Genomic DNA, 26,772 nt, shown 5'->3' on the forward strand with positions numbered 1-26,772 from the left:
GGGTTAGTCAGAACAGAACAGGAAGAGCTGGTGTCTGGTGTGATAATAACCTAGAGCCCAATGCATCTAATCAAACACATAAAAAAGTAACTTGATCAAATTTATAAAGCTGCATAACTCACTTTTTGATTACTCTCCTTATTGCCCGTGCAACAAAATAAAATACAGCAAAACAGCCTAGCTTATGTAGTATCGCTTCTTAAGGGTGCAAACGTCGCATAGTTGCAGCCCACTGCGAAAACAGCTAAAAGACCGCGCAAACATAAACGCTGCGCGTGGCTTGGCGCTAAACCTCCCGTCGCCTCCAAAGCGCCCGTCTTTATTTTGAAGGCGCCAACCGGAAGACGTGTCAGCCGCTGCGCGCGGCACGCGACGCGGACTCGCCCGCTCCGTCAGTGCTCGCGGCGGCTCGGCACAGGCGGCAGGGATCGTTTGAAGACGCTGCGCAGCTCTCACGCGCTGCTATGACATCTCGCAGGTAACGCGGAGCTCGGTCGCCGCGCCGTCGGTGGCGTCGCCGTCCCGTTCGGCCGCTCGGTGACTCCGGTACCGGCTCCGGGGCCGAGGGAGGCCGGGACGCGGGCGCGACGCAACTTTCCAATATCTGCCACAGACCTTTAAACGGAGACACTTGTGTTTTAGTTTTGCGGCTGCTTGGAAACTTTGTTGGAGTCGCGCTGAATTAATGTAACGGTCCGGTCTGTGATTTTTATTACACTCATGACGTCGCTGAGCTTCGACAGAGGTTGAAGTTTCTTTAATTTGTCCAGCTGCTGTTGGAACTAATAAAATTAGAGTAAACACGTCGTTGCGTTTTCACTTTTTTACCTTTATTTTAACCTATTTAATCTGCGTAAAGGATGTTATTAAGTCACGAAGTGCAACTAAAGCCAGACATAAAATTAAATACATTTCCTTTTAAACTTTTTTTTTTTCATATTAACTTATTTCATGCGCTCTTTTTTATTAATTTACCGCTGTGGGGCTTTTGAGTCTGTCCTGTGTCTCCTCTCTTTGTCTGCACATTTCAGGAAGTTTTTTAACGGCTTCCTGATCATCTAATCTGCACACAGAGCGTTAGAGTGAACGTACAGGCCCGCAGGTTTCATTTAGGAGGCGCTTTGCCGTTTCCACCGTTGCGTCAGGCTCGGGCCTCCACTAACACGCTGCGAATCAGCGCTCAACAGTTAAACAACGTGTGTAATTAGGAAGTGCAGCTTGAAAACCAGTGTAAACCTGTGGCCCGTTATTTATAAATATGTACACGTTCTTCCCACCAGCAATAACTCTACTGTGCTTATATTATTAACCAGACGCACCGTGCACTAATTATGTGTAGAGCTCAGGGACACGCTGCCTAGCTTTGTTTGTGCAGCAATGAGCGTGCTGAACGCTTTAATGGACAAATGTTGAACCAGTGGTTTGTATATAACGGGAATACAGCTTTTTATTATTAATTTTTTTTTTAATTTTGGCAGATCTGTCGCTCGTTGTTTGTCGAAGTTGTGCAGGCGTGTCTCTCCGTGCGTGTTTCCATGCCGAGTGACCTCTGAACACGTGACCCTCGTGTCTGACGTGATCTCAGGAAAGTGCAAAGTTGGCATTCAGGGTTTGTGTATGATACAGACGGTCTGCAGCTATATGGGTGGAAACGATGGCAAAAACGAGTTTAGTCCCGCTTCGCCATACACAAGCATGCTTATCTCCCCTCTGAAACAACACAGTTGATTTTTGATCATTTGTAATATAGTTTGTTTTTTGTTTGCTTTACAATTCAGTTTAGCTTTGTGAGGATGATGTGCATTTAAGGAACGTGGGAAATGCCAGGTGTCCTCAAATTATTTTTACAAATTTTGGTAGGGCATTTCCATATTTATAGAGGATTGCCGTTCTGTTTTACTCCAGTTTCCTCTTCATACACTGACACGAATCTGGATCTGTTTGCACATTGTACACAAATTTGTTTAGAGTGAAGCAGTGTGGCTCAGATTTACATGAGCCGTCAGGTAATATCCAAATGTTTGTGAACGTGCTGCGGTGGGTGGTTTCCTATCATTGAAAAGTCTTTTATGTTTATCATGCATGAGACCTGAATTTAAAACAAAAAAAAAAACTGCATAAACAATTCTAAATGGTTGGTGTCCCAGAGGTTCCTGAAGTATGTGGGTCATGTCTGCACAATAAAGCATCAGTCACTCGTCTAATACAGCAGAAATTTGTCGTAATCACCTTAAACTTCACTTTTATTTCCACTTCCAAATACCTTGGGATTACTGGATTAGACCAGACTGGGCTAAAAGCTGTCGCCAGTAGACACAATTGTAAAGGTGTTAAAATGTGGAAGGTCAGCGAGTTGCGTAACATACGGCACAGCACAGTATGTGGCAGCGGCGGTGCCATCGTTTGTTTATCGCTAGGCTTTTCCTCGGGGACCGAAGTCACAGGAGGCCGTGAGGAGCGATGGACTGAAAACACTGAGAAGAGCTAAAAAGGGGGTTTCAGCTGTTCTCCGGTCAGTTTCTCTGTGACCGTCCACCTTCTGATGTGGCAGACCTGCTATCGTGCCATAACGCTCAGGAGGGGTCGTTTCGCCGCGCTGCTGGTGTTTCCACATGTTGTCATTGTATTCGTGGTAAAGACTTGATCACAGAGGAACCGTTTGTCCTGTCCCTCGCTGTAACATGAGCGTCCATGTAACTGTGGCTTCACTGACTGTGAACCGGGGAAGTGCAATATCACCAAGGGTGATATTGCAGCGCTTCACTTTTGGGAACCACCTCTGCTCTGTGTTTATGGAACAGAGCTCATCTGTCACTGAGGCGCGTTTCGACCAGCGACTCCGTTTTCTCGATAAGTCGACAGGAAGAGAGCCCGCGTGGGGGAAGAAGATAACGCCGCCGCCGCTTCCAGAGGGCGCTGGGCAGACCAGCGGTGCATGTTTTACATTTCATTCATTGCATCAGATAGAAAGCGATGCACGTACGTGATAGGAGACATAGTTGAAATCTTTGTCAGCTTTGTCCAAATGGCTAATATTTTTAATTCTTAACAAGTTTCTCCACACGTATGTCAAATATTTAGTGTTTAGTCCAAGTTTTGCACAGTAATGACTCTACAAGCAGTGTTAAAAGTAATAGACAACTTATCCTACTGTTTGTATGTGTCACATTATTTTTATTCTTAAGCAATAAATAATATTAAACTTTTGCAATTGATAATTATTATAAAAAAATTGCCATTAAGTAAAATACAGTAGATGACTAAATATTTCACTTGTGGTTCTATAGTCTGACAAAACCCAATCGTCCTCCCTCTAAGCTGAGGTGACATTTAAAGTAGTATTTTTTTTTTAAGTCAGAGGAAAATCTTAACCTATTCTCATGAGTTGTTTTAATAATAAGATTGTGATCTGTAAGATTTTCCTGTCGGGGGGAACCCAACGCAGTCCTAGTCATCGTCTGTTGTTGAGGACATTTGCTTTGTCTGTGTTTTGGCTGGACATAAAAAAACAATGACACATTTCTTGTTAGTTTTACTACTGTCGACTATTTTCCTTCATTTTATTATTTAATATTACGCATACGTAAAGATCTTTCCCATGTTGGTGAAAGCAGTAAAATAAACCCCTTGTTGTGTGAGCGGCCGCCTGAACGTGTGCGTGGACATCCAGTCATTTATTAACCAGTAATGCCTGGATCCACTTCACCCGTGTGTTTGACCAACCACGAGCCATGGTTACGCTTCACGGTCAGCTGTCCTCCTCCTAAGAACATGCAGGATGAACGCTGGAGGCGGTTTTTGGCCCGTTTCTCAGGTGACTCAGCGTTTGGTGGATTCCGTGCTGCATGGACCCCAGTCATTCGGCCCATTCCACCGACCCGGCCGCCTGCTGGTACGCGGCGAGGTCAAGTATTCAGCCGTGGACGGGTCTGCGCGTGTCGCCCCTCATGTAAATACCCCGGGTCGTCAGCGGCGCTAAAAATATCTGCCACGTCGCCCAAATCCACCCCCCGGGCTCGTCTGGGACCAGTATAGCGCCAGCAGCAGCTTTCATGCTGCGCCCTGGACGCTAAGTATATCACCTTCTTGTCAGCAGGCCGAGACAGGCACACTTTAAATAGCCGACCAGGGCTAAATTGAACTTGAGACGTTATGTAAGTGGGCAGAGCAGAGTCTGGATGCACACGGGGCCTGTTTCCCCTCCACCAGCCAGAGGCCGAGGCTGCAGCAGCCTAAATTACGCCCAGCTTCTTCGCCCTTCTCGCTGCCGGCGTCCTGTCAGATAAAACCGGGCCATTTGGATTCCCCGTCTTTTTGTCTTCCCCCCCCTCTGTGCGTCTCGCTGCCCAAGGCCAGATGCAGGGAAACGGGGCGCCTGGTGCTCGTCAAAGGGAATCCTATTCTTGGAAAGCCGTGAGTCACTCCTGCTTCTGCAGTCGTGATCTGAGGAGGAGGAGGAGGGGGGATAATGGATAGGGCAGTAGAGGAGGATGATGTGGGCTGAACCACACAGACAAGGTGAAGGTAAAAGCAGCACATGGCTTTAGAGACATTAAAACTTTTTTTTTTGGTTTGCATAATTTTGAAAATTAAAATAATTTATACTGCGTCATTGCAATCCTGAAATTGAAACGCACCATTAACCCAGAGTTTGTTTAGAATTGGCTCCCTGCAGCCACGAGGGCAACAGGACACAAGGCAGTTTTTCAGTGAATCAATACTGGAAAAGTTAATGTGCGTTATTTTACACTGGAGCAAAGAATTATTACAAATGCACTAATGGCAAGCATCATATTTGCATGCAGCTCGTTTAAAACGACATTCTATTTCACAGTTTTATAATTATGAAGTCTGTTTCCACAAGCCTTAGTTGGTGACAGATGGCCTTAAAGGTAATCATTAAACGGAGCAGCACACACCGGAAGAGAAAGGGCAAACACGTTGGTCTGCACAGACAGCCAGATTACCAAATAATAGTGTCACTGAGGCTCACAGCGGCCTCCCACCAAAGCCATCGAGGGCCCCGCAGCCGGCCGCGCGTTAGTGACATTTGGGGGAAATGAGTTTCAGAATTAAAAATAAAATTTCTCATTTCGTTCGCCGTCTATGAAAGAGGACAGCGTTGGAGTTGCAGCCAAAATCAGGCTGTACTAGAGAAGTACTGTAATTTACCAACGTGTAAGAAGTCTGTCACCGCGTGGTTATTTGGTTCTGTAGAGATTCTCTTGGGGTGGGGGGGTCAATGCGTGGTGGGAACATGACATGATCCTCCCATCACGGGCGTAAAATAGTTCATTTTATTGTTTATTTTTTTGTATTTACCATATTTATTGTTCCAATGGAACTTAAGTAGATGAAATGAGACCGCGCCTGCCTTTGATGAGGGGGAGATGATGCTCACCTGCTGAATGGATAGCCTAATAGCACAGTGCTGAATTGGCTAGATTGGCGGCTTAGCCCGAGCTAACTATTATCCGGTGTAACTACGCCACGAGCGATTAGGTGTAATCCACATGCTCTGCTAACCAAGCTGTCGCAGTTGGCCCCGGACAGGGACCTAGCGATGCCAGCACCGGCCCGGCCCAGCCCGGACCGGCCGCCGCTCAGTGGGCTCTGGTGGCCGCTGACCTCCTGCAGCGGGTGAGGTGAGGCCGATGGAGGACCGTCTGCCAGCCCCCCCCCCGCAGCAGCAGGGCGCTGATAGCGGCGGCGAGCGCTGGTATCAGCGCCCGCTCACGCTGGTCCAAATCCCAGATTAAAAGGCCTCCGCCCCCTCGCTCGCCCCTGCACACTCTCTCTCTCGCTCTCTCTCTCTCTCTCTCTCTCTAACACTCTTACAAAGCACCCCCTTCGCTTCTCTATCGCTTCTGTCACTGTCTCTGTCTCACTCTATCTGACCCCCCACCCCCCGTCTCTATATCTCCCTCACTCCCTCCCACCCTCCCTTGTGTAACAGTGCCCAGTGGTGGATTACCAAGCTGAGGCTGCTGAAGCGAGGGGCTGAGGCAGGCTTTGACCAGAATGGTGAGGTAGGGCACACGCGATTCCATTCAAACCCACTTCTTTTTTTTTTTTTTTTTCTTTCTGCGTCAATGTTGAACCCCTCCTCTTAGAGTTTGCTTAGTTTAATAAACAGAGCCTTCTGAAAGGTCACGTGAACTAAAAGCAGTGTGTGCGTGGAGACCCGGCTGGAGAAGCAGTAGCAGCCGCTTCAGTCTCAGGCGGCGACGTGTGTGTGTGCTTTTTGTGCATCCACGGCACCGAGGAGAAAGTTCTGCTGCTTTCTGCTTCCTGTGAAGGGAAGAGTTGTGGCTGGAAACCGTCCCGGCGCTGGCATCTGCCTCCAGCCCGCCGCTATTGTCCTGATGATTTGACGAGGGACAGCAGCACTGACGCGGGATTAGATATGGATTAGTGACATAAGGCATTTTGCCCTGCTGTTATTATTTTTCCGTGTGACTGTGTGTAGGATTAAAAACAATACCACAAATAATCTGTCCACCATCTGACACCCGTGACCTATCAGTGGTTCCACAGCACGGCGTGTTGGCCCAGTGACATGCTTTTATTTTTTAAATTGAATCCAAATAGAGACAGTTGAGGTGAAGTATTGTGCTGAATGACGTGTCACCAGGATCCCGAGCCTCATGGATAATACTTTTATCACTCCTTCAGTGTCTTTGAGTCACTTCCTGTCAAGTCCCAAACAGACTTTCAGAGAACTCTCCTGCAGCACAGGCAGGACCGTGTCCACCCCAGCTCTTGGTCGTATTTATGACTAATCCACTTGTAATCAGTTACTATTTACTATGCGAAGATCCTCCACTCATCTGCTCCCGCCTCTTGGCTCTGAGAGAAAGTGCTGCTGATCCGTTCTGGGTCAGAGTTCTCTCCCCTCAGTGAAACCTATATAGAAAAAGAGCTGGCATTGGTGCCGCGACCCTCTGCATCGAGCGTCGCTACGGCGCCCGTCTCCGCGTCCTCCGCTCCCGCGTTTCCTCTCTGTCACAGCAGAGGCGGCGTCACTTTGATTCGCCCGCCGAACGGAACGCGGTGACAGTCGCCTCGTCCCCAAAAAGGCACGCACCGCGCGCCTGACATTTACATTTAGTTCCCGAAAAGCAATTTCGAGCGTTTTTTTCCTTTTTTAGTTTTATTAAATGTCACGTCGGCGTGTGCGCTGAACAAAGTCGCTCTTACGAACACAAAAACCCCGAGCTTCGCTGAGAGGAGCCGCGCGCCTCCGTCTCCTTATTACACAGCGATTATATGAGGAGTTTCCTGCAGAGGTGATTAGCTGGGAGCCGATCCCATCATTCGAACAGCATCCCGGTGTGTGTTCGCTGCGCTGAAGTGACACGAGATCTGCTGCGCTGACACACGAGTCTTATTTTTATCCCACGGTCATGGGTTTGTGTCATCCACCGCACCAAAACAGAAGCGGCTCAACGCTGGGCCGCTGCTGAAGCTTCCAGATATGATCTCCCCGGCTCCGCTGCCTGCTCTCTGGGCCGAGCCGGCGTCTGCTGATCAATATGAGCCTTTGTGGCGTGTGGAGGGGAGCGCTGGTAGAAAAGGCGCCGGTGGCGTGTGTGAAATGCATCATTTCCCCGGTTTGTTTTGATCCATGTGTCAAACAAGGCTGTTTTCCCGTTCTGGTTGAGTCGTTGACATTTACTCTCGTTTTACATTCAAAGTCGAGGGATTCAGCTAAAGGTTATTTTGGTGTTTGAATAATCTGTGGGCTCATTTTTAACTCATTTGTCAAACCAACTGTTGTTTTCTGATCTCTAACACTCTATAGAGCAAACTGAAGGTTTCGTTCTAGTGACAGCGTCTCAGGTTCAGGTCAGTGCCCGTGAGCTGCAGGTGGTTCGTGTTCCTGTCCAATCGGGATCATGCATGATTATATCATCTTTTATTTTGATATTATTGACATGATTATAGTACATACAGTGTTGGCAATTAGAAACCGCAGAACTGGCTAATTTTGCAGTCCCCGTGTGTAAAATCTCATTTGTGTCACTTAGCGTGCAGTCAGGGCTCGTGCACGTCAGTCCCGTCTTGACACAAAGAGGCCCTGAATGGCTAATGGTGCTCCGGATTAGCGAGCAGTGGCGCACGGTAGTTAGGGAGGTTTAACCCAATGATCCCTGCTTAAACATGAGCTCTAAATCCGTGCAGCTGACACAGCCATTGACTGGGCGGGTGCAGCCGCTCACCGCGTCTTTGGGGCTAATGCTGTCCCTCATACGTTAAGCACAGTTTTGACTCCACTCCTTTTTTTTTTTTTTTTTAATCTCTGGTTTGCGTCTTGTGACTGTTTGTGAGACGTCAGCGCAGGTTCTCTCATGTAAGCGGCGGCATTAGAAAACTGGTGTATAACCCAGATCCTGGATGAAGTGAGGGGATAAATATTTGACTGGAGTGTTTTGCAAGAGAGGAAGTAGCGTGCGTTTGTTAGCTTTGGCTTCGTGCTACAAGTACCTGAAGGTACTTCCCAGTCAAAACCGTGACACGCATGTACTTTAGTTTGTATACCAAACAGTGTTTTGTCACTTGGTTTTACTCACGGGAAGTACACAGTGTACCACCACAACCATCGTGACTAATACTCTGCAAATTGATTCTCATGCATGAGAGTGTGGTCACGCATCCACTACTTAATAACTAGTGGGTCTAAATAGTTGTCTCTAAACAAGAGAGAATCTGATGCTACACAAAATGAACCTCTAATATTCCCTCCATCCGGACCGATGCGTATGAAATGACCCAGTTCTGCTCTGTTGTGTAACAGGCCTCTCTCTGTTTTCCGTGTCCACTTCTTTTCAGGTGGTTCCACCCTAACATCACCGGCATCGAGGCAGAGCAGCTCCTGTTGACTCGGGGCGTCCACGGCAGCTTCCTGGCCCGGCCCAGCAAGAGCAACCCAGGGGACTTCACCCTGTCAGTCAGGTGGGTGCCTGGGTCCCCTGCACTGGCATCGTTACACACTGCAGTGGTCCCTCCAGCCATTAGACTGGGTTCATTAGCAGTGGCTGCGCTGTTTGACTAAAGTGGAAAGTTCAGGAGGGAAGGCCTCCGTCCGCACAGGTTCCGCTCTCGTTTCATGGAGTGATGTAACGTTTTCTCTGTGGGTGAACAGGTGCGTTTAAACAGAAGTCGTTTGTGCAAGTATTTCTAGGAACGCGTTGGCCGCCGCGCGGAAAGTGTGATTTTTAGTAGCGTTTTCGCACGAACGGGCTGGAGTAGCGCCGCTAGAAGAGCCCGGCGGCGGCGCCAAGGCCGCCACCGCGTCAAACCGCCGTTCGTTCTGTCCAGACGTGTCTCTCCATCCACCGAGTGCCTGCTGCAGAGGATGAGTGCGTGCTGGACATGTCGGCGGGTAGAGGCGCAGGAAGGGGAGTGTGTGTGTGTGTGTGTGTGTGTGTGTGTGTGTGTGTGTGTGTGTGTGTGTGTGTGTGTGTGTGTGTGTGTGTGTGTGTGTGTGTGTGTGTGTGTGTGTGTGTGTGTGTGTGTGTGAAGGGAAGTGGCTAAGTTATACTTTAGAGTGAGAGCGGTTGAGGCTTTGACCCTGTGTGTGTGTCCGCTGGGGTAAGCTGAAGCCACAGTTTGTGGATTTGACAGACTTAAACACACAGTGAGGTCAAGTGGGCAGAACCTCAGCACCTGCCACGCGAGGAGCGTCGCTTTGAACCGAACAGCGAGCGGAGCGCGGGGTCTGAAACCACAAGACGTCTCGCAGCGTCCTGCCACAGTGTTCAGCTTCACACCTTTCACACCTCGTACACCTTGAGGAACCTATTGAGATTCATTTGCCCTCCACCAAATAGTCCGGACAAGAAACTACAGAAGGTAATTACTGTGGAGGTTATTTTTAGTGGGGCCGTTATTCCACCTCCCCTCGTTCTCTATTACTCTTCACACACAGCGGGCGCGTGCAGATAGGCGGCGTTTTATCAGAACAGAGGGGAGGCTAATTAGCTCGTCATTAGCCAGGTTTCTCCTTTCCAAGGTTGTTATTAGCGAGACCGTCGCGGCGAATGTTCAGACTGCGACGGACGCCCGGGGACCCGGTCGGCGCTCGTTCTCTCCGTCTTATCTCCCCCTCTCGGCGGCTCCACTTCTTATCGGCGGCACCTCTCTGCTCCGCGAGGTGAGGGGGAGGAGGGGGGAGTCGGGCAGAGCTGCTGCTCAAAAGCATCTGAGGACTGAAGTCTGAGATGCTAATAAGAGCTGCTTTTTTTTTTTTTTTGCGGGTTTTGAAAAAGTAATCAACTCGGAGTTTCAGTCGGAAAAAGGGAAGTTGGAGAAAAAGTTTGCCTATAATTTATAACCAAGTCCAGCTTTGTTAAGAGGAGCAGTCTGAACGAGTTTCCCCGTCATTTTTCATGCTCTTTTATACACTTAACAGCCTGGTGAGGATTTTTAAGGGCGAGAGTTACGTGGGGAAAATTGCCAAATGAATTTTCTTCGTATTGAATAATGTCATGATTTACTTAAATGTATTTCCACTGCAGACATTCTATTGTCATCATTGTGGATACATTATTTATATAAATGCATCTGCTAATGGCATAAAAGCATGCGGCTTGTTGACTGCTCTCCCGTTCTGCTTCTTGGAAGTTCTCAGGCTTTTATTTGTCCAGCTCCGCCGACCCCTGACTGTCTGCAGGACTTCTAAACCCAGTTGTTTCTATTAATGCGTTGCCTGTTGCCTTTGAGCCTTTTGAGATGCTTTCGCTGCGCGTGAACACGTTTGTACAGCTGGAAGCACTCGTTCAAGCCGCTCAGCCTTCAGAAGGCAGCGCGTTGACGAAATGATGAACGCGGTCCAAAAAGGCTTTTTTAGCAGATGTCACACTCGGTCTGTGGCTGTTTTTCTTTCCGCGGCTGCTTGAAATGCCCAATGCACTGGCCTGACAGCACGTTTGAAAGGCTCTGTCAGGCTGTGGTGGTTTATTCATACAGCAGACACTTTTATCTGAAGGTTTTACCACTGCTCTTATGGGAGTTGGGTTGAAAAGCAGTCTAGCAGTATGTAGAAATGTAAAAAAAAAAGAGAAATGGAGGCCAGAACTTTATCAAACCGAGGTTGATAAGTCGACTGGAAGCTGTAAAAGGGATTTCTCAGTGGTTTCAGGCTGTTCTGACTCAAACATCTTGCTTGCAATAGCTCCAGGGCAAAACAAGCAATAATTTATACATTGTAGGTTTTGCACATACATATTAATGTGCTTTCTGAACAATATATTCCCCAGTTGTGCATGTGTATCTTAGCGGCGTGAGATTAAACACTGGCCACGGCTTTTTTTTCACAGTTTAATCATAGGAGGTATATGTGAGTATGAGGTTTTTGCTTTGGGTTTCTGTGACACAGTCACCACTGTACAAACAAATCCAAATTGATGTCTTTTAGCCTGTAATCATAAATATTATAATTGTCACAAACCTTTTGGTTTGTGTGTATTGCATTTTTTGGGGCCGTCTGTTATTGAATGTATGTCTAGTTAAAATGAAGCAGTTTCACTCCACCATATTAAGACATTTCATCAATGCTATAAAAGTATTGAGTAGTGTTACTCTGCTCTTCCGCTTTGCATTATTGACCCAGAGGTTGATCGTGGAAACCTGTGCACGGCAGTGAGCATGAGGTCATGAGGATAAATCAGTTGTGATGGCAAATTCCCCGGGAGGCGAATGATTTTTACTGTAAATGCTAGGAAATCATAACAAAAGACGGAGTGATGTCAAATGTTGTGCTGGAACACGAGGAGTGACTCAGAGCGGAGCTGATGCTGAACTTTCTTGAACTCTTATCTTGTATGGTGAAGTATCCATGGAGATGAGGGGTATCTGACACAGGCCGGGTCTGGATGAATGTAAATCTAATAGGACATGTTTGGCTCATTCCAGAGTTAATGGTGTTAAACTCTGAGGGGAAAACGGGGCTTTGGTCTGAGAGTTGAGGGGCCTTTAATGGGGCCAGAGACTGGTAGCCTCTAATAGAGCCATAAAGCAATAACCAGGAAACGCTGCGAGAGATGGATTATGGGACGGATAAGTACGAGAACAGAGCAAAGGATTTACAGTATGTAGAGTGTGAGGACGGACGCGAGCGAGGTGACATTTACGAGGGCCAGAAAGAGCGATGGAGGGAAACGGGATCCGTGGCGCTGCAGTCGAGCGTCGGCTGATCATCGCTTTGCAGAGCGAATTGGCCGACGGACTTTGAATATGCAAACCGGTACCAAATGCTGGCCGGCTTATCGGCGTCGGTTTCTGGTTCCGCTGTTCTGCACTCACGGCACACGGCGGATATGAAAACTACCCAGTGTCAAAAACACGGAGCAGATTGTTTTGTTTTTTTGTTTTTTTTCAAATCATTTGTTGGCACATATGAAAAAGGTTATTTGTTCTTCTGTTTCACCAACAGTTTAATTAATGCGAGGAAATAACAGGAGACGGACGACACGTGTCGACAGGTTGGATAAATCCTCCTTCATTACTTAAAGTTATATAGGAGCTGAGAGCAGATGGCCGGATGAGCCGGACGACGCCGTGTGTATGGTTTTCATTTAGTATTTGTGAGCGTACGTGCACGTGTGGGCGGCTTTTTGCGTCTGTGTGGGTTCAGCGCTCGGATATCTGCAGGGTGCAGGCGAACGACGCACACACACACACACACACACACACACACACACACACACACACACACACACACACACACACAAATCAGAGCGCTTCTTTGGAGCGAGTCCACCTCTGCTCACACATTTCCTCCTTCTTCTTCTTCTTTTTTTTTTTTCCAGGCGCAACGATGAGGTGACGCACATTAAGATCCAGAACTCGGGCGACTACTATGACCTGTACGGGGGGGAGAAGTTCGCGACGCTGGCAGAGCTGGTGCAGTATTACACGGAACAACAGGACCTGCTGCGCGAGCGCAACGGACATGTCATAGAGCTCAAGTACCCACTCAACTGCAAGGACCCCACGTCTGAGAGGTGCCGGCAGACTCACACAGCCACACGCTGAAATAGGCCGCAGGCTATTCCTGCACAGCACTGTGTGGGTAACACAAGTGGACTCATTGAAGGTCACCACAGTATATTGTTGTCTTATTTACTGTACATTTATTCGCAGTCCGTGAAAGTTTCCTCCACATTAGTTATTTTTATTCAGAGGAGCTCGGGGGTGTCGTCCTGTAAAGGTTCATCCCGCCTCGAGAAGCAGTAAACCACCTGAGAAATGCTATTAGCGGGACTCTCTGTGCACTTAGTGTGTCCTGCACGGCCTGATGCTTTTTCACGCTACAGATTGCGGAGCTCGGGGCACGAGTCTGTCCTTGTGATTTCTCGGTCTTGATTCGACTCCCGGCGATAGTTGAAAGCGCTGTTGTGATGCATGTTGAGCCCATTAGGGCCACAGGCAGCATTTGGAGCCGGTGGTAAAACTGCTGATGTCAGACAAAGGTGTGTAATTAACAAGAATCCTTCCCTCGTCTTGGACCACATCGGTGCATGACGGCACTAAGTCACTAACGAAGAGAAGTGTAAAGTCAGATGATAGTGTTGTTTTGTGCATTGCGTGTTAATACGCAACTCAAAGGAAACCTCACTTTTCGTATTTTACATTTACGGACACAAATAGTAGCATTTTCCCAAATGCTGTTCTTATTCATGCTCAAGCATCCACATGCCAACATTTGCACGCACAGATTAGACACAGACGTACACCTCCACACTTTAAAATGAAAGGCAGCAGCTGGTGTGTTAATACCAGGGGTCCGTGCGTGCTCTCGCTCAGAGGAAGCGCATTTGGAAGGCTCCGTTTAATAAAGCATCATTTCTCAGCCGTCCGCACACACAAACGCACCCGTTCTGAGCCAGTTATGTACTTTTTTTTTTTTCTTTTTTTCTAGACATCTGCACATCGAGCTGTGTGTATCTTAGCTTCTATTTAGGTCTTAGAACAACTTGATCTATGGTTTTGGTTCATGTGGTTTTTCCATTCTACATGCGTCTCTTGTCAGAGCCTCCTACATGCTCTTGCTCACCACACAGGAAAAAAAAAAAACAGCAGCAGCTGAGTGAGGCTGCAACAAAACAAGAGGCACTTTAGGTGTCTGTGCTCACAATCACAGGCAGTCATTAAGTTAAAGCATAAAGCTACATTATGGATTTTCCTCCCCTTCAGGCTGGAGGCATAAAGCTCATCTTCCCCCTCATTTGGTCAAGTGTTCGTCTTCGCACTCGTCTTGATAATTCTCTTGCCTTGAAACCTCATTTACCCTGAAGCTGAGCTTCGTATATATTACAGATTGTGATACTCTCAGAAAATGATTTTAACCCTGAATGTCAAACATAATTTAGAATAATGATTTTACCCAAGGCAGGGTCTGCAAACACAGCAAGGTGATTTCTGTAATTATGAGATGTTTAATATAATATACTTCAGTAAAACTTTTTGTACTGTATTGCTCCTCGAGTCATTTGTCATCAACGAGCCCTTTGTCCCTGTCTGCTGTTTCCCGTCCCACCAGGTGGTACCATGGGCACCTCTCTGGGCGAGACGCAGAGAAGCTGCTCACAGAGAAGGGCAAGGCCGGCAGCTTCCTGGTACGGGAGAGCCAAAGTAAGCCGGGCGACTTTGTCCTGTCGGTCCTCACCAACGAGGAGAAGCACGAGTACGTGGACCGCAAGACCAAGGTGACGCACGTCATGATCCGCTATCAGGTAGGAACGCGGGCCCTCGGCCTGTACGGAACCCTTAACCTGACTCCTCCGCTGGACTGAGGCCCGTTTGTCCGCAGCAGGACGGGAAGTACGACGTGGGCGGAGGCGAGCGCTTCGACACGCTGGCCGACCTGGTGGAGCACTACAAGAAGAACCCCATGGTGGAGAAGAGCGGCATCGTCGTGCATCTCAAGCAGGTACTGTACGGAGCGAGCCGCCGGGCGCCGCCGGGCGGAGCGGAGCCGTGCGTGAAGCTGTTTGTGATTCACCGCAGCCCTTCAACGCCACGAGGATCAACGCCGCCAATATCGAGAACCGGGTACGAGAGCTCAACAAAGTAGCGGACAACTCGGAGAAGCCCAAACAAGGCTTCTGGGAGGAATTTGAGGTACGTCGCCTCAGAGTTGTACGTTTCTTCCTTTTGCATTTTAAAAACTATGGGGACACTTACAGTCGGAACAATACGGTGAAGCCGCAATCAATTAGGAACATCTTGGTTTTTAAAGTGATTTTTTTTTTTTTTAAATGAGCCTTCACTGAACAAGTGGATGACTTGAGTCATATGTATGAGACATAATTAGGGAAATGTTGTTATGCAAATTATCATTAAGTGCCATTTTCCCCCATGATGCAGAATTTTTTCCATTGGTGTTTTTTTTTCTTTTACAAACAGATTACGATTCTAATGCCACAGTATTATCCTAAGTAAATACTATTTTCCGCAACAGTAGCTTGTCACATAGCTGCGATCTACAATCTCATCATGTAGGCCGGGCTTCTTAAAGCCTCTATTTATTCATCTGGTTGGCATCGCTTTGCGTAGGCTTACGTCTCTGTTGTTTCCAGTGGGAGAATTCACATTTATTTATGCTTGGTTAATCTTTGAATAATGATGCAGACCAAATCCTGTCCCCTGCTTATTTGTTTGTGTCCATCTGGCATGAATGGGAATAGTTTATATAGTTTTTGTGCATAATGCAAAATGTTTGGTGTTTACAAATACTTTTATGTGTGAGTGGTTATCAGAGCCATAAACCTGCTGACATAAAGCTGCTCTATATACATTACCTTCTTTTTTTTAACTTCCTGCGACTTCTTCTTACACACTTTTTTTTTTTTTTACATCTCATCAGGTACTTCAGCAACAAGAGTGCAAACTGCTGTATCCCCGGAAAGAAGGCCAGAAACCAGAAAACAAGAGTAAAAACCGATACAAGAATATCCTGCCCTGTGAGTCACGCAGCGACCTGCCATTTCCTGCCTCTCCAGCTTCCTGTGGAAACAGTGACATTAATGTACAACGCACAGCGTAGACTGAGCCTCAGAGCAGTGTCACAACTTACTCCACAAACCTGCATCCTCTCAGAAACGTGTCCACGTTACATTGTGCATTGATGATGGCTGATCTTGTTTTCAGTTGACACAACTCGCGTTGAGATCAGGGAAGCTGATCCAGATGTTCTCGGTTCAGATTACATCAATGCTAATTACATCAGGGTGAGTATTTTTAGCGCTGGACAAGATAACGCATCAGCATCATCAAGTACCTGTAATACACAACATGCAGTGTGTGTACTTTCACTGTTCATGGTCACAATGTTGAAACTGTGTGAATGTTTTCGGCCCCACACAGAGCATGCACGAGGAAGGGCGCCACGTGGAGGACGGGAAAGTGTTCATCGCCACCCAGGGCTGCCTCCAGAACACGGTCATCGACTTCTGGAAGATGGTCTATCAGGAGAACACACACGTGATCGTAATGACAACAAAGGAGATGGAGCGAGGACGGGTATAGTTCAGTAGTGTGAAGTGCTGCAGTTGCCTGCTATTAAGATAATTAAATGTTTTGTGTTTTTTGACCCTGTTTTATGTCTTGATTTTTATGCTTTTAAAGCATCCAGTTATTCTTGTTTAAATTTTTGCAGAGTCGACTCAAATTTGGTCTGGCTTTTGTTTCAAACGTTCAGTTTCTGGGTCTGATTGCTTTTTACAGAGCTCCATGAACTACAGGGTGTTCCCTGATTAGCTTCCCGAGGGTTCAGAGAGCGACACATCCTTAAACGTGTAGCAGCGTTCAAGTTGAGAGCAAATGATAAGCGGCACCAACGGCTGAGATTGAGTTTGCTATTTTCAGATGAAAGGACGGCACTTGATGGCATTAAGTGATTCCAAGAGAGCGGTGGATTTTCATAGGGATGTTGGTTCGCGTGGGAGGGGGCAGGCTAACGTGGATAGTATGACGGCTAAGCTGATTGGAAAGCTGCTTGAGAGGAGCTCGCTCCTCGGATTGTCTAACGCTCGCTGCCCTCCCTCCTCCGCTCTCTTCCTCCGGCTTAGAACAAGTGCGTCCGCTACTGGCCGGACCTCCATGCCACTAAAGAGTTCGGGAAGGTACTGGTGAGGAACGTGGACGAGCGGTCGGCACAAGATTATGTCCTGAGGAAGTTGGAGGTGACCCGTCTGGACCGGGTGGGAAGAGCTGATAGTCACACACACACAAACACACACACACACACACACACACACACACACACACACACACACACACACACACACACACACACACACACACACACACACACACACACACACACACACACACACACACAATGTCAAATCCGCTCCGTAAAAGCTAACGTCCTCTGACTGATCTGTTCCGCGGTGTCTTTCCAGCAGAAGGAGCGTCCCAGGTACATCTGGCACTACCAGTACCTGAGCTGGCCAGATCACGGGGTGCCCAACGAGCCCGGTGGCGTCCTCTGGTTCCTGGAGGAGGTCAACCGCACCCAGAGCAGCATTCCAGACACTGGGCCCATTGTCGTCCACTGCAGGTACAGTTCAAGTACAAGGAGACAGCAGAGGGGGTCCGTGTCACCAAGGGCACTGGAGAATGTCATTAGACGCCACTGACCATGCTGTAGTCAGGAAAGCACAGTGAAAGAACTGAGGGAATAATAGTTTAATCGCCTTTAGAATATCAAGTTACAGCACACGCGTCATGCGCTCACACATTTAGAATTTCAGGGGGTTTCCCATTCAACTTAATCTGTGTGTGGGTCATTGTGAGTCTGTGGTGTTTTATTTCGTGAATTTGTTTTCTCATCGGATGATAAAATTCACCAAGTATTCCATAAATTGGAAATTTAAACTGAATTTGACCACTTGGGTGCGCTATACTTAAGGTTATAAACTTGTACTGGACAGAGTCTGGCACCCGTTTGACTGTGAACCTACAAGCGAATGAATGGCACACTTTTTTGCTTCTGCATTAGTGGTTTAGCTTTTGCTGTTGAACTGGGACGACTGTGGCTCCACGCGTCCGCGTCCCCGGCCACAAGACGAGCGTTGGCAGATGGAGGTGACAAGTGTCGCTAAATAACATTCAGTAGCTGTGAACGCCAGTGTTTCAGATTTATCCCAGCGCTGGACAGATTTAGTTCATCATGAATAATTTCTTCCTGGACTGATAAGTGTCAACATATTTTTATATTTTATTCATCATTTGACGTGCTCTGCTCCCCAAGTCGACTACGACTCCATTAGAGCTTTGCAGATCAGGCTGCTGATAAATTATTGTTGTTGTTGTCTTTCAGCTCTTGGAGATCTAACAGCATTTTCTATGTGACACAGCTGCGATTCACGACCTTATGCTTTACAGCCCTCAGCGCTGAACTTATTAATGATTAACTGTATAAAAACAAATAATTTAGATTTTTCTCCTTGACGCTGATGCATAATTTCACCAGTGATTCACCTGCATGTCGTGACTTTCCACTTTGTCTTCCCTGCAGTGCAGGCATCGGCAGAACAGGCACCATCATCGTCATCGACATTCTCATCGACATTATTGGGCGCCAAGGTACGAGTCCGCTCTGTGTATTACTTCACGTCTTTGTACTGCCTCCTTATGTGTGTGTGTGTGTGTGTGTGTGTGTGTGTGTTCTAGGTCTAGACTGTGACATCGACATCCCTAAGACCATCCAGAGGGTGCGGCAGCAGAGGTCGGGCATGGTGCAGACGGAGGCCCAGTATAAGTTCATCTACATGGCTGTGCAGCAGTACATCGACACGGCTCAGAAGAGGCTGGAGGAGGAGCAGGTACCGTAGTCCGCTTCCGGGGGAGACGCGATGCCTCACGGGCTCCTCGAAACTGAGTCTGTTGTTCATGTTGACTCTTTGCAGAGGAATAAAATGAAGGAGAGGGAGTATTCCAATATTAAATATCCCCCGATGACCAACTCAAGGTCCAAACTGAACATGGCATCGTCGCGCTCCTCTTCTGTGTGAGTAGAAGCTCAAGGCGTCTGTTTTAAGTTCAGGTTTATATATTTACATATGGGGTCCTTTTGCTGAATGTGGAAGAATGTCTGATTTGTCAACTCTGTTGTACAAATGAGTCAAACTCAAGAGTGACATTTTCTGTGTTCTTGTAGGATGACGAATGATGACTCATCAAGTGTTTACGAGAACATAAACTTTAAAAGTCCGCAGACGTCATTCAGCAGCAACACAAGGAGGTAAAGCCGCTGGAGCTCCGCCTCTCTGCCTGCCCCTTGTGAGTACTGCCTTCAGTCACACTGCACTGTTTGAATTTGAAAAGGGTGAATAAGAGCGTCCTCCTGTTTGCCTCTGTTCTCAGAGACTGCTGTATTACAGCTGATCCATAAACAACACTGCATGTGTCGCAGCCCACTCAGACTCGGCCCTAAACCCACAGCTTGTGTGGATGGAATACGATTCTATAATAAGAAATACTACAAATGTGCTGATAAAACTTTTCCACACTTCAATTTCTTCCAGTGAGTTAAAATTCATTTTCCACATGTAAGTGGACGGCTGAAGTTCTCTTAAATTGCAGCGTGTCAGCGGCGCTTCCTTTTAAAAGACGCCGTACTGTAGCTCCCCTCAGCAACAAAAGATTCAATTTAGCCTGAAATTCTAATCAAACTGGATTCTCTCCGTCTCCTTGTTTCCTCTCTCCGAGCGATAATTAGAGCAGACGGGGACAAAAAGTGAGTGAATGATTCTGTACCTGTAGTTTGGGGTTATCGCCTAAAGCGTGAGCAGGGTTTTAATGAAAAGCATGTTAAAATAAATTCATATATGGGATCGCGCGTTCGTGTTCACCTTTATTTGTGTATATTTTATATTTTTCACGCGTAATCACGTCAGCTCTTCACACCAGCGTAACTCATCCTGTTTGTGTCGGCAGCTGCAGCGCTGTCACTTCATCGGCGCCTGACGGCCTCCCGCGGGAGGAAGCGGGTGCGCTGATCCCAGGTCAGCCCTCGCTGTCTGGGCCGATGGTGGCGAGTCGACCCCTCTGTCGCTGGCTTTTCCTGTCTGGAGCGAAACCTCGGTAGAGAGGAGCACCGTGCAGCATCGCGCCTGAGCTCAGGGTCTCTGTCCCGCCCTGCCTCTCCTTCCTCCCAGCCTCCAAAGCCTCTCCTGTTCTGAACCAGCACAAGTGCCTTGCCACGGGACGCGTCTCCGTTCCTGCTTTCCAGATCCTGGAAAACAACCGTTTTTGTTTTTAATTTCTATAGGGCGACAGATACTGAAGCCTGTCCTGCCCTGTGATGAACTGAACTGAATGGGACCTATCGAAGTCGAAGCTTGGCTGTTTGTCCGCTCGTTGCCAGAAATCACTCTGTTCGTCTCCGCTCGCCTTCGCTTTTACTTCCTCCTGTGTGTCCAGCTGTGGTCATTATATTGAATTTGGGGGATGGAAAGTTGTTATTTATAAGCAGTATAATAAAGAGAGAGAGTTACTTAATTTAAATAAAATAGTAACTGTCGGTGCTTATGTCACCGGGGAGGATTCCTGAATGGGTGTTTGCAGTCAGACGTGGTTTACTGCCCCCTCGCAGCGACCCGTGACCCGTCCTCCTGGTTCATCGGCAGGTCTGGCGCCGTCCAACATCCGTCGGAGGAGCCCGTCGCAGCGAGACGAGGGGGAGACGGGCCGATTACGGCGGGCCAGATGGCCATCTGCCCGAAATTGAAGAAAAGATTTGTCTCTAAAAAGTAATTTAGAAGATGGCTGTAATCCAGGCTTGATGATAGCGAGGCGAGTAAACTGACGTCGTTGATGCGATAAGCGAGGCTGCGGAGCACTGAGCCCTCGGCGCTGTCTGGCAGATTGTCGACTATTTTTAGCCTGCGGGATCAGCACCGCCCCATCGTGCTCGAATTCAAAATACACTGGTGAAATGTGACGTAGCTTGTTTAAAGCGTTAAAGGTGATTTTTATTTTTATTGGTTGCACAAGCTCCGATCGTCGTGACGCGTTCAGTCCAAAGCAAACAGTCACAGGCTCCACTCTCTTCAGTGGCTGCTGCAGTCTGAGAATGTTTAAAATGTGATATTATTCAGTTAGAATGAATAGTTATTGGCCCCCAGCAGTTTCCACAGAGTTTGTGTGAGCATCTATGCATTCTGGCCGTGAGTCGTTCCCATTGTAAGTTGCTGTCCTGTGTTTTAATGGTTGATTCTGAGTCAAAGCTGTTTTATGAACTGAGTAGTTGCTGGCCTGTGTCCTCGCAGGCCAAATTTGCTGCGCCACGTGATCTTTGAACGTCAGGGAGATTTGAATCCTCTGGTTTTTCCTTTTCTTTTTTTTCCGTTTGTCATCCGAACCGTGATCTTTGTTCGATGAATGAGAAATGACTTCTGCGTATTGTTTCTGAACTATATTGCACTGTGGATGATTCAGAATTATTATTATTTTTTTTGTATTTCACTTTGCCTATTTGGGTCAAATTGTGGATGATGTAGTGAAACATTAATACTTGAAAGTGTGAAACTGCTGAATCTCTGGCCTCAGGCTCTTCAGACGTCCACTGGGAGTGGAATTATTTTTGTTGGTGCACTAGATTTTCGCTATCAGTGTTCTATTTTATTGTTTTTTTTCTAGCTCAATTTTGTTCAAATTGTACATTTTTAATTAATAATTTGCATTGTGTTTTGTCCCATTATTATTGGTGTGACCTCACCATGGATGAGCGATGTGCACAGAGCTGTGCAGCATGAACATGATCACTTCTTTGTGCTTGTCCTTTACATTTACTTGAACACGTTTGGATTCGTTGCTCCCGCCGTTTGCAGGACGCCTGCAGTGACTTGTGCTGCAGAGTCCCCTCGTTGCTCAGTGGAGGTTCTCGCCCCTTCTTCTCTTTCTTGCACTGGCTCTGCCTTGTTGCTGTTGAGGCTGCACCTGCTGATACAATGAGCTGCCACGAATGGCATAAGAATGGTTTATTATATAGTTTAATAAAAGGTTATAACGTTACACATTTTGCCTCTCTTCATTGTGTTTGCCATTTGAAAATGAACTCAAAATGAAAACCGCTGAGAGTGGACCTGCTGGAGCTTGTTTATATTGTTCCAGGCTGTCGTACGTCCAATATAATAGTTCCCGAAGAGATGTTGGGAAGTGGGTCATGGAGGCTTTGTTTTACTTCAGGTAACTGTGACTGAGCATGCCTTTACTGACCGGTCAAAGGCAGCTTCGGGAAGCTGTGCTTTTATTGCAGCCACTCCTTAAAGATTTTAGAAATGTAACTGTCTTATCAGTTCAGGGAAAGCCACACACTCACTCCTCCTCAGTGCAACACACCTAATCCAGTCCGTGATCCATAAACAGACAACTTCCTGTCCAGACTTTGTTTTGGAAGTCAAGGGTTTAAGGTTCAGACGGAGCAAGTGACGAATAATGGTCAGTAAATGGCTTGATTGTTTTACAGCTCGGAATCTAAATACTTCAGGAGCAGTCAGGTATTTGGGCACACACGGGTTTAACGAGCAACTGCCAATGGAAAAAGGATGAACATGATGATTGACATTTTATTAGGCCTGTAAACAAAGCCAAACACAACAAGCGTTTCCTGTTGGCACACGGGCACATCATTTATTCTATTATCACAGACCTGTTACCAGTCAATCTGAACTGATCTGTTGTTTGTTAGATACTGGTAAGGCGTCGTTACCAAGAATTAACAGAAACACGTGATATGTACTCAGTCAAATAAAAGATTAGACTGTCCTGAATCAAACCACTGACGTGTGTTATCTGATCATCTCCAAACTATTCAAGCAAACCAGAACGACCAATTTTACACTGACAGTTGATTGAAGTTAATTAAAGTGCAAAAGCGTTGCTTCTGTCCATGTTTCAGATAAATAAGCCACAGTGTCTGTCAGAGTCCATGTCCCTTCATCAGGTGGATCCTGCTTCGATGGACCCAGTCCAGTAACCACATACTGTTTGTGTAAGAACATTGTAGGGTTGAAAAATTAACTTATTCCTGTTGTTCACTCCTTAACACGGTCGCCTGTCTGGTCAAGTTCACTACACTCAGCCTTGTAGTCCAGTTATAGTGGCGGGGGAGGCGGCGGTGGTGGGGGCGGGTTGCGATGGGTGCATACAGCGCAGGTTCCCGGTGCTGAACACGCACTGCAGCGGCCACAGCACCACCACGATCAGCAGCAGCATGAGCACCACGAACACCAGCACCCTCTTCCAGTGCGACAGGCGCCCCAGCAGGCCGTGCGCGCGGCCCCGCGTCTGGATGGGCGCGTCCAGCGACTTGCTGGAGCCGATGTCGATGCAGATGCAGAAGGGCGCGGGGCTGCTGACGGCGCCGGCGCCGCCCGGCCCGCGCCCCGCGCTCTTGTAGCACAGCTTCTCGCCCTCCAGCCACACCGGCTGCTCCTGCTGCTGGTGGCGCGGCAGCTTGCCCAGGAGCTCGCGGCTGGTGGCCAGCGCCGGGGGCCCCTCCTTGGGCAGGACGGTCAGGTGGCGGCAGAAGGGGCAGGAGAGGGAGGGGCCGGCGCCGGCGCCGGCGTCGGCGCCCTCCGGGTCGGCCGGCGCCAGCGCCATGAGGCGCGACAGGCACTCCAGGCAGAAGGTGTGCGTGCACTCCAGCAGCTTGGGCGTCTTGAAGACGTTGTCGTAGGTGTTGTAGCAGATGGAGCACTCGGGCTGGCTCACCACAGACACCTTCTTGTCCTGGACGTGCCAAATCTGCGGCGTCTGCTCCATGTTCAGCCTTGGACCGGCCTGCGTAAGACGCTCTTTCCTTTTTAATGTCGAGATCCTGAAAGAGATTTTAGGAAACGCGGAGATTAGTTTTTCCATCATCCCAACGAAGTCGCATGAGTTCATTCGGTGCACGTTTGATACAGAATGTGGGAAGGTGAGCTGTTTTTCGGAGCATGCATATTAATACACCCTTGACAAGATTTGGGTCAGTCAATGAGTAATTCAATCACAGGTCAGCTGCAGAAATGGGTCAAATGTGTGAGAGTGGATTTTTAAAAGTGGAGGAGCGAAAACAAACGTGCACACGTGTATAGATTTTAAGCAGCTGCAAACGATGAGTCTTTTACAAACGAGTACGATTTTCCTGTTGCTTTGTGAAGCTGAATGTACAGTACGTGACCCAACTCGATACCAACAGTGGCAGTACAGAAGCTACTACGCCAGGTTCCGGGTCTCTCTGGGTCACCTGAACCAGTCCGGCTTGTTTTAGGCCCGGCACAAACATTACACGTCTGTTAACGGCATTGGAGGCCGCCGACGTGAAGAGCACCGTGTGCGCAGGGGCACAAGGGACCGCTGGAGCACAGGTGTTCTCCTCTCTGCGCCCTCGGGGCCGGTGCTGCCCCGGTCCCTGCGCCCGCACAAAGTCCCCGCTTGTTCTGCGGCTAATCGCTCCATCTGCCCTTGGAAATTCCTGCACCGCCAGGTCTCGCTCTGCATCTCGGCTGAATTCGAACACGCTTTGGCGGGAGGGGGAACACATTTTTCTGTATAATTACACACCTTATCGGTTTAAAGCCTCCTTCCCACTGGCCGTGACTCAGTTTCCTTATTGCTGAGACTCATTATCAGTTGTGGTCACTTACTGGAACAAAAACACGCTTCGGCAAAATTAATTTCCAGGAGGGACATTTTTAGTCATGTAGCTTATTGTGTATAATAATAATAATAATATTAAGTGGAGCTTATAAAAATCTAAAGAATGACCTTAATACAGTATAATAGCTGCAGTATCTAGCATGATGACAGTTTGTCTTAATCGTCTCTTGTAGCTGCTTCGCTTCATAAACAAATGAACTGCGGTCTGGATCTCATCTACCGTCACGTCATTTTCTCTGGTATTATGATGGTTTTGTTGTCGTACTCAGTATTTACGCGACCCTCTCATGCGTGTAAATGCCTTTCACAGGTCAGAGGTCAATCTTAAGGCGCTCTCTTTTCCTGCGATGCTGCACTCAGCGTATTGTAATCAGTAATAACAGAGCTGCGCTCCACTTCCAACGGCGGCGTTGGTTCAGTGCCAGGGAAATAAAAGCTGTGTTTGTCCTTGCGCCGCCATCGGCCCGCGAAGAAGGAAGCGCTTTCTGAGGCCTCGGGCTACGTTACCTGTTACCGGCACTAAGTAAACAGCAAGCAGCTGAGCGACGAGCGGTTTCACGTTCCCAGCGGCCTCGCAGGCGAGAGGAGCCGTCCTTTGTTGTGCCCTTAATGATTCACGGAGCAGCCCTTGAGCAAACGCCAGGACCCGGCGTCTGGACAGAAACCGGGCCAGCGCCGAACGGTGTTTACTGCTCGTCCGCCTGAACTTTGTCTTACAAGGAAAGCGGTGAGATTAAATTTCAACCTCGAAACCCAGATCCAGTCCAGCCCACACGTGCTCAGCTGTAGCTTTCATCTCTGTCCAGCGACCCGGTTGAAACATTTAAATAAGGTCCAGGTTCGCAGTGCAGCGTGTGGCGGGTCCAGAAGAACCGGGGGGCAGAGGATGGAAAAGATCCTTTTACAAAGCGAATAAGCCGCTGGTTTATGGTGGTGTCTCAGTGGGTCACACCTCACCTGCCCCACTGCCCCCATTACTACACAAAGCAGCTGATTTGCCAGTCAAACGGCGCCTTCTGGCCCCTTTGTGCCTTTTGTCTATCGGTTAAACGGTCGCCTCAACCGCCGTCCGCGAATGCTGCCCTACCTGTTGAAACTGGATCTACGCGCTGTTTGGCTGCAGGGTGTGTGTGTGTGTGTGTGTGTGTATGTGTGTGTATGTGTGTAGGGGGTGCTGCTGCGGTGGCGAACCGTTTAACTGAAGCAGGCAGCACGTGTGTAAACACAGCAGACAATGCAGGCGAGCGTCCACAGCCGAACTGCAGGTGAGACAAAGGCGAGAGCCGCGTCGTCGCAGTTCGGTGCCTGCTGATGCTTCAGTAAAGACGTCCCGGCCTGAGACTGAACGGAGCAGCTTTCAGAGTACAGGTTCAGTTTACCTGTGAGCTGAAGGTGTCAGATGATCCTCCTCTTTATTCCTCCGGGTCCCGCTTCCTTCACTCCCTTTGCTCTTGAAGCTGCATTTTCTCCCTGATGTCGACTCGCAGTCCGGTCGGACGTGTGGGATCCCAGCGGGGGGCCGAGGGGTCTTCCTCCTCTGGAGCCACAGGTGTGTGTGAGTGTGTGTGTCAGAGCGCGCTGTGTCAGAGTCCTCCTCCCTCTGCGTCCGTTGGCCGGTATCACCTGCCCCGCTCTCGCTCCCTCTCTCTCTCTCTCTCTCTCTCTCTCTCTCAGCTCGCCTTAAAGTCCTTCATGCAAATGAAGTCATTCTGGGCCCCGGGGGGGGGGGGGCTGAAGCTTTCAAGGAGACTGATACACACTGGCCCTTCCCTGCCTCTTTATATGCTGATATCTTCCTTCTCACCTGTATTACAGTCAGTCTCGCCCCTCCCACAAAACACACACACACACACACACACACACACACACACACACACACACACACACACACACACACACACACACACACACACACACACTCAATGTAAATCCAGCAGGTTTTTGGTCAAACACATGCACATGAAGAACGAGCAAATGCAAACTGAAGACGTATGAAGCCGCAGAGCCGGATGTTAAACGTTAGGAACGATCTCCGCCACCGGTCAGCAGCTACGAGGAGGACTCATTTCCATTCAGCTGCTCGATAAGGCAGCAGGTGCTGATAGAGGTCTA

General features: G+C 48.3%; 2 protein-coding genes across 8 annotated transcripts; one reads left to right on the top strand and one right to left on the bottom strand.

Annotated features, from left to right (window-relative positions):
- The first annotated feature begins 319 nt into the window (after window positions 1–319).
- ptpn11b (protein tyrosine phosphatase non-receptor type 11b) lies at window positions 320–22,029 on the top strand. 6 transcript variants are annotated; one of them, XR_003786422.3, is made up of 17 exons: window positions 320–478; window positions 8,833–8,955; window positions 12,813–13,007; window positions 14,546–14,738; window positions 14,816–14,935; window positions 15,013–15,126; window positions 15,872–15,968; window positions 16,156–16,235; window positions 16,372–16,527; window positions 17,076–17,207; window positions 17,412–17,569; window positions 18,530–18,597; window positions 18,685–18,836; window positions 18,921–19,021; window positions 19,172–19,293; window positions 19,378–19,537; window positions 19,951–22,029. XR_003786422.3 is itself a non-coding variant. In XM_029156323.3 (16 exons), the coding sequence occupies exons 1-15, from the start codon at window positions 465–467 to the stop codon at window positions 19,257–19,259; spliced, it is 1,791 nt and encodes a 596-aa protein (XP_029012156.1). In that variant the 5' UTR covers window positions 320–464; the 3' UTR covers window positions 19,260–19,293; window positions 19,951–22,029. The 6 variants fall into 6 exon arrangements, 5 of the variants coding, with proteins under 5 accessions (XP_029012156.1, XP_029012158.1, XP_029012157.1 ...); XM_029156323.3 differs by lacking the exon at window positions 19,378–19,537; XM_029156325.3 differs by lacking the exon at window positions 19,378–19,537 and having other exon boundaries at window positions 17,415–17,569.
- A 540-nt stretch (window positions 22,030–22,569) lies between these two features.
- LOC114858769 (RING finger protein 223) lies at window positions 22,570–26,369 on the bottom strand. 2 transcript variants are annotated; one of them, XM_029156329.3, is made up of 2 exons: window positions 26,040–26,369; window positions 22,570–23,836 (listed from the first exon to the last, which is right to left on the bottom strand). In XM_029156329.3, exon 2 carries the CDS (start codon window positions 23,779–23,781, stop codon window positions 23,095–23,097), a length of 687 nt encoding a protein of 228 aa, XP_029012162.1. In that variant the 5' UTR covers window positions 23,782–23,836; window positions 26,040–26,369; the 3' UTR covers window positions 22,570–23,094. The 2 variants fall into 2 exon arrangements, with proteins under 2 accessions (XP_029012162.1, XP_055366302.1); XM_055510327.1 differs by lacking the exon at window positions 26,040–26,369 and adding an exon at window positions 25,168–25,796.
- Between the last annotated feature and the right edge of the window lie 403 nt (window positions 26,370–26,772).

Source organism: Betta splendens, chromosome 7, assembly GCF_900634795.4.
Source record: "Betta splendens chromosome 7, fBetSpl5.4, whole genome shotgun sequence".
In the NCBI taxonomy this organism is placed as follows: domain Eukaryota; kingdom Metazoa; phylum Chordata; class Actinopteri; order Anabantiformes; family Osphronemidae; genus Betta; species Betta splendens.

Excerpts from the sequence above, each read along its gene's own strand:
- LOC114858769 (XM_029156329.3), bottom strand. The coding sequence starts at position 23,781 with ATGGAGCAGACGCCGCAGATTTGGCACGTCCAGGACAAGAAGGTGTCT.
- ptpn11b (XM_029156323.3), top strand. Across the intron at positions 14,936-15,012 it reads TCGTCGTGCATCTCAAGCAG|CCCTTCAACGCCACGAGGAT; the intron begins GTACTGTACGGA and ends GATTCACCGCAG. Across the intron at positions 18,837-18,920 it reads AGAGGCTGGAGGAGGAGCAG|AGGAATAAAATGAAGGAGAG; the intron begins GTACCGTAGTCC and ends GACTCTTTGCAG.